The 7,225-nt window shown below is 49.6% G+C and overlaps 1 protein-coding gene across 1 annotated transcript; it reads right to left on the bottom strand.

Annotated features, from left to right (window-relative positions):
- Window positions 1–313: 313 nt before the first annotated feature.
- LOC121483914 (transforming acidic coiled-coil-containing protein 3-like) lies at window positions 314–2,038 on the bottom strand (the record flags this gene model as incomplete). The annotated part of the gene is given in 2 exon segments (XM_041742428.1): window positions 314–1,257; window positions 1,260–2,038. Coding segments are annotated over 2 exon segments (1,723 nt in total), but the record flags the coding sequence as incomplete, so codon positions are not given.
- Between the last annotated feature and the right edge of the window lie 5,187 nt (window positions 2,039–7,225).

The following is a 7,225-nucleotide window of genomic DNA, read 5'->3' as shown; positions in this document are numbered from 1 at the left end:
TGTGAGCCGGGTGCTACATCCACAGGTCATACGAGAGAAGCTAGCTGAACGCCTTATCCAAAAGCAACTTACTTCGGAGAGTTGAGCTCACCCTCAGTCCCTCACAGTTGCAAACTTCCTGCACAAAGAGTTTCCAGCATCCGCAGCACAGCCGTTTGTCAGAAGCTTGTGAGACGCAAGTGGAATAAGCAGACCTGGAGGGTGTCTCCAGCTGTCTAGTTTAAAAACCAGAGGTTAAGTGAGAGGAAAGAACACAAAACCTTCCCCAGACAGACAGACAGATATACAGAAAGGGGGGGGGAGTGGCTTCAGGTCAGATCTTCTCCATCTTGGAAATGAGGTCATCACAGATTCGGGTTAATTCTTCATTTTTCTTAGTCTTCTGGTCTACTGTCTTCTCCAGTGACTGGATGCACATCTGCTCCTTCCTCAGGCTGGCCTGGAAGGCCAGGGCCTCCGCTTGGGCCTTGCTGCGCACCTGGGCGATCTCCTCACTGGCCAGCTTGAGCTTCTCTTCTGCGTGGGCCTTCAGGGCCTGGTACCGCTGGCCCTCCTTCTCAATCCTCACTATGTAATCCTCGACACACTTCTTTAGAGATTCTTCATTCGTGTGATACCCCTCGATCACTTCCTTCTGTTTCTCAAACCGCTTGAAGAGGTTAGAGAAAGACTTTTCCATGGAGCTCAGGTCTGCAGCCAACTGGTCTTTTTCCTTTAGAATCTTCTGGATTTCAGCTTTTGCTAGTTCCTTCTGTTTCTGAGCCTCCTCCATTGCCTGATACACGATCCCCTCAAACCCGTCCATTATCTTCCCCATTTCCAGATTCTTTGCATGGAGTGTGTCACACCTGCTCCTCAGCAAGGAGTTCTCTTCTCTCATGGCTTCCACCGCTGCATCCATGTCCTTCTGGGTGTACTGCAGCACATCCACGATGGAGCCCAAGGGCAGCAGCGGGCCTCCAGGCCCGAGGACACAGGGAGGCGGATCCAGCACGGGAGCATCTGGGGCTCCTAGGAAATCCAACTCCACTAGCTTCGCCTCAGGTGGGCTGCCTGAGGGAGGTGTGGCCATGTCCTGTGGGAGGTCCTGCGTCCTGTTGGTCTCCGGTGCCACAGGCACTGGTCTCCGAGGGCTGTCCTTCAGAAGCGGGTCAAACTTGAGGTACAAGGACTGTTTCCTCAGGGCTGACTCCTTGAACAAGGAACTCCCGAACTGTTCCAGGTAGTCCACCTCAGCTCCCGTGCCTAGGACCTCAGTGGGTCTCGGAAGCACTCCTCCTTGGGGTCTGAGGCTGGCTCCGGGTCCTGTGGAGGACCTCCCAGGCTGCCTGCTGGAGCGGATGCCCCTGCGCGCTCTGCTGCTCCCTCCTCACCCGCCGTGTCTGGGGTCCCTGCCGCCGTCTGCACCTCATGTGCGTCCTCTGCCGAGGCCGTAGGCACCTGCTGGCTCAGAGGGGAGTACCTTGTGGCCTCGGGACCAGCATGCAGCTTCTTGGCCATAGGTCCAGCTGGCCTGCTCTGGGGGCTTTCTGGGGGCTGGGCCTCTCTTCCACCTTCAAATGGGTTAAAGTCTGGGTCATCCAGCTTGTTCCAGTCCAGGTTGTAAGACCCCCGGAGAAGGGGAATGGGCTCCTCATCCACCTCCTTGGGTGCATTTTCCTGCCTGGCCTCTGATACCCTGGAAGGAGGTTTAAGGCTGGGTCTCTCCCCCAGTTCCCTTTTGCTGGTGGCATTGTCAGAGAAATCAAATTCTAGCCTTATGGGTCTGTTGCTCCACGAGCTGACCCTTTGGTCATCATCTTCTTCCTTCTGAGGACTTGGGGATGGGGCCCCTCTAGCCTTCAGAGAGCTGTCCAGGATGGTGTTTCTAGGACCAAAGGGGTCCTCAGGGCTGGCTGGGGCCTTGCCAGGCAGGTCTGCGAAGGGTCCTTCTGCACATGCTTCTGTAGGCTGAGTGCCAGGTGGCCAAGTAGCCCCGGATGAGGATGCAGGGACCTGGTTTGAATTTTCTCTGGAAGCTCTGTGAGGGTCTTCTGTTCTGTCTTGGGGAGGTTTATAAATGGTTTATAAAAAATAAACTAATATATAAAACTATTTTGCCCAAGTTTTTTCAACTTAGAGAAAAGTGGTTCCATATTCAAATAAATACACTAGAGCCACTCGATGGTGCAGTCGGTTAAATTATCCGACTCTTGGTTTTGGCTCAGGTCATGAGATCAAGCCCTGTGTAGGACTCTGACTCTTGGTGCCAGAGTTGGCTTGGGATTCTCTTTCTCCCTCTCTACCACACCCCCACCCCTGCCGCCACTCACATGTCCGTGCACTCTCTCTCTCAAATAAATATTAAAATACACACACACACACACCACACACGACTCTTCCTACCCTAAATAAGCTTTTGTAGTTTACTGGTCAGATAATTTGATCATTAGAATTGTAACAAATCAGCTGACTGACTTGCTAAAACTAGACCTAGAGCTTCCTAAAGCCTTATATAGCCTTTAATATTAATTGTATACAATATTATTGAATGTATATAGTTAACTTTTTTATTTCGAAATGTGCAACATGTTTTCATACAACATAAGTCTTTAAACAAATGCTTATTTTAATTTAAGCCTTAACAGTTAATTGGTCAAACTATTGTAAGAGGGAACTTTAATATCACATTTGTTGCTTCTTAAAACCCTACACTTAAAAAATTCGATTGTTTGAAGGGTTATTTTGAAAGTGGGAAAATAAACTTATGTTGCTAATTGATCTAAAAAAACAAAAAAAAACAAAAAAAAAAAAAAAACAAAAAAAAACGTCCTGCCTGCACGTACACTGCGCTCCTAACAGGCCTAGCCCCGATGCGTGCCTGAAGTGTTGTGAGAGGTAAGAGGAAAGTCCCGCCCCACAAGACTAGTGCATCCAAGCTCAACCCAGCGATTTCTTAGTATTTCCTTTGTGAGCCAGGTGCGACATCATAAGTGCCATATGAGAGAAGCTAGCTGAACGCCTTGTCTGAAAGCACCTTACTTCGGAGAGTTGAGCTCACACTCAGTCCCTCACAGTTGCACACTGCCAGCAGAAAGAGTTTCCAACATCTGCACCACAGCCGTTTGTCAGAGGCTTGTGAGACGCAAGTGGAATAAGCAGACCTGGAGGGTGTCTCCAGATGCAGTGGAGTGGTATTCTGGGTACCTCCTGGCTTAGAACACTGTTACGTTCTCAGTGTTCGAGGAACGCAGCAGGTTGAAAGCTGGCTTGTAGGCGTGCTTCCTTGTGCGAGCTGAGTTCAGGGCAGGACCCTCCCGCATTCTGACTTTCCGAAGACGTAGGTCCCAGCATCCTTATGTTAGGTGCCCGAAGGGGTTGTGTGAAGAGCATGTGGAAGTGACAAGATTCCCCTCAAGTGTATCTGATCTCAATGCAGACAATGCAAACGTCCTTGTTCAATGAGAGTGTAGCTCGGTCCTAGCTCCCATCAAAGTGTCTAGCAGACATCTGCCTGCAAAGCATACACACTTCCGAGAGTTGGGCTTATGGTCAGTCCCTCCCACATCCTGCCTGCACGTACACTGCGCTCCTAACTGGCCTAGCCCCGATGCGTGCCTGAAGTGTTGTGAGAGGTAAGTGGAAAGTACCGGCCCACAAGACTAGTGCATCCAAGCTCAACCCAGCGATTTCCTAGTATTTCCTGTGTGAGCCGTGTGCTACATCCTAAGTGTCATACGAGAGAAGCTAGCTGAACGCCTTGTCCGAAAGCAACTTACTTCGGAGAGTTGAGCTCACCCTCCGTCCCTCACAGTTGCACACTGCCTGCAGAAAGAGTTTCCAACATCTGCACCACAGCCGTTTGTCAGAGGCTTGTGAGACGCAAGTGGAATAAGCAGACCTGGAGGGTGTCTCCAGCTGCAGTGGAGTGGTATTCTGGGTACCTCCTGGCTTAGAACACTGTTACGTTCTCAGTGCCCGAGGAACGCAGCTAGTTGAAAGCTGGCTTGTAGGCGTGCTTCCTTTTGCGAGCTGAGTTCAGGGCAGGACCCTCCCGCATTCTGACTGCCCGTAGATGTAGGTCCCAGCATCCTTATGTTAGGTGCCGGAAGGGGTTGTGTGAAGAGCATGTTGAAGTGACAGGATTCTCCTCAAGTGTATCTGATCTCAATGCAGACATTGCCAACGTCCTTGTTCAATGAGAGTGTAGCTCGGTCCTAGCTCCCATCAAAGTGTCTAGCATGGGTGGGGCCACAGAGGGAGGACAGGGCGAGGTTGTGGGTTTGGGTCCTGGCGCCCTCCACCCACCCCGGGGTCTCTTTCCCCCTTCCTCCTCCTCCTCCTCCACCCCCCCTTCCTCCTCCACCCGCCCGCGGTGCCCCCCTCACCTTCCCGCTCGCCCCTATTGTTCCGCCCCCGGCCTTCCGCCCTTCCCCTTCCCGCCCGCTCCCCTTTTCCCCTCAGTTGCCTCGCGCCTGCAGTTTTTGGCTTTCACCCCCACCAGTGACCAAAGACTTGACCACTCAAAGTCCAGCTCCCCGGAACACTGCTCGACATGGACACCGGTGTGATTGAAGGTGGATTAAATGTCACTCTCCATCCGGCTACTTATGCATGGAAAGGAAGTTGGCAGTATCATCGGAAAGAAAGGAGAATCAGTTAAGAAGATGCGTGAGGAGAGTGGTGCACGTATCAACATCTCAGAAGGGAATTGTCCTGAGAGAATTATCACTTTGGCTGGACCCACTAACGCCATCTTCAAAGCCTTCGCTATGATCATTGACAAACTGGAAGAGGACATCAGCAGCTCTATGACCAATAGCACAGCTGCCAGTAGACCCCCAGTTACCCTGAGGCTGGTGGTCCCTGCTAGTCAGTGTGGCTCTCTCATTGGGAAAGGTGGTTGCAAGATCAAGGAAATACGAGAGAGTACAGGGGCTCAGGTTCAGGTGGCAGGGGATATGCTCCCCAACTCAACTGAGCGGGCCATCACTATTGCTGGCATTCCGCAATCCATCATTGAGTGTGTGAAACAGATCTGCGTGGTCATGTTGGAGTCCCCCCCGAAGGGCGTGACCATCCCGTACCGGCCCAAGCCGTCCAGTTCTCCAGTCATCTTTGCAGGTGGTCAGGACAGGTACAGCACAGGCAGCGACAGTGCGAGCTTTCCCCACACCACCCCGTCCATGTGCCTCAACCCTGACCTGGAGGGACCACCTCTAGAGGCCTATACCATTCAAGGACAGTATGCCATTCCACAGCCAGATTTGACCAAGCTGCACCAGTTGGCAATGCAACAGTCTCATTTTCCCATGACGCATGGCAACACCGGATTCAGTGGCATTGAATCCAGCTCTCCAGAGGTGAAAGGCTATTGGGGTTTGGATGCATCTGCTCAGACTACTTCTCATGAACTCACCATTCCAAACGATTTGATTGGCTGCATAATCAGGCGTCAAGGCACCAAAATCAATGAGATCCGTCAGATGTCTGGGGCGCAGATCAAAATTGCGAACCCAGTGGAAGGATCTACTGATAGGCAGGTTACCATCACTGGATCTGCTGCCAGCATTAGCCTGGCTCAATATCTAATCAATGTCAGGCTTTCCTCGGAGACGGGTGGCATGGGGAGCAGCTAGAACAATGCAGATTCATCCATAATCCCTTTCTGCTGTTCACCACCACCCATGATCCATCTGTGTAGTTTCTGAACAGTCAGCGATTCCAGGTTTTAAATAGTTTGTAAATTTTCAGTTTCTACACACTTTATCATCCACTCGTGATTTTTTAATTAAAGCGTTTTAATTCCTTTCTCTGTTCAGCTGTTAATGCTGAGATCCATATTTAGTTTTATAAGCTTCTCCCCCCCCCTTTTTTTTGGCTCATGAATTTTTCTGTTTGTCATGGAAATGTAAGAGTGGAATATTAATACATTTCAGTTTAGTTCTGTAATGTCAGGAATTTTTCAAAAAAATTAAAAGATGGACTGGAGCTTTTTCTTTGTGAATAGAATAGAATGTGTTTTTTTTTTTCGTGATTAATTTTAGTGTTATCTGTCAAATACTTTCAGTTGAAAAAAAAATGGCGAAGAGGGCTGGCCATCATCCTGCACCAGGATTGCCTGCTGCTGCTGCAGTTACTAAGGGAAGAATCACCAGCACTGCTAGTGTCTCACTTGTGGCAAACCTCACCGAAGGTCGGATGACCTCTGCAAGACTTGAGGACAATAGAAGGGCAGTCCTGGCTCTTTCCTCCAATTTTTCCCTGCCTGGGTCAGGTGTACCAGCTGGGAAGTCGCTCACTGCTTCCAGTACTACGATCTAGCCAGCCGTGTGGATTGGATTCGATTGGATTGGAACCAAGTTTTCTTACCCTGTATCACCTAGAGTAGAAACACCACAGGCTTTAAGAAGTTTTCAAAACAACAACAAGTTTTCCAGTGGGATGGACTCGAGGGGCTGGAGAACCCTCTTAACCAGCAAAACCAGATTCTTGTGGTTAAAGAGCACAGGGGAAGCACTAGCTGGTGGAGGGGAAGAGTGCTGCCTAAGGTGGCCAGAAATCCAAGAGGTTTCACCTGCCTCTGGGTGGAGAGGAGGGCAGATATTGGTTGCTGGAGGAAAGGCCTCTCCCTCCCCTTTTACCTGCCAATTAACAGACGCTAGAGAAATTCAATTCTTTATTAGAACTCTTTAGATCAATGTTCCCTCCACCATTTAGCGGCCGTGAAGCTATTAGAGGGGCTACAGAAGTATGACATTGATGATAATGAAATTGATGAAAATGATATAAAGTTTTTTTTAAGACATGGTGTTGAGGGAAGCACTGATGCCAAAGATGATTTATGTCTAAGTGAGTCGGATAAGACAGATGCTAGAATGAGAGCTTATAAGAAAATTGTTGAATTGAGACACCTGCTGGATATTGCTGAGAGCAACTATAAACACTTGGGAGGGATAACAGAAGAAGATCTAAAGCAGAAGAAAGAACAGCTCGAGTCTGAAAAGACTATCAAGGAGCTGCAGGGCCAGCTGGAGTACGAACGGCTCCGGAGAGAAAAATTAGAAGGTCAGCTGGATGAATATCGTGCAGAGGTGGATCAACTCAGGGAGACACTGGAAAAGATTCAGGTTCCCAACTTTGCTGTGGAAGATGACTCTTCTTGTGAGTCAAGCAAAGAGAAGAGGCAAATAAAGAAAAAGGTGTCTTCTGGGGGAGTTTTTGTGAGAAGGTACTAATCAGTGAA

This window comes from Vulpes lagopus, unplaced genomic scaffold, assembly GCF_018345385.1.
Source record: "Vulpes lagopus strain Blue_001 unplaced genomic scaffold, ASM1834538v1 ctg508, whole genome shotgun sequence".
In the NCBI taxonomy this organism is placed as follows: Eukaryota; Metazoa; Chordata; class Mammalia; order Carnivora; family Canidae; genus Vulpes; species Vulpes lagopus.
This window is presented reverse-complemented; position numbering and strand designations above follow the sequence as displayed.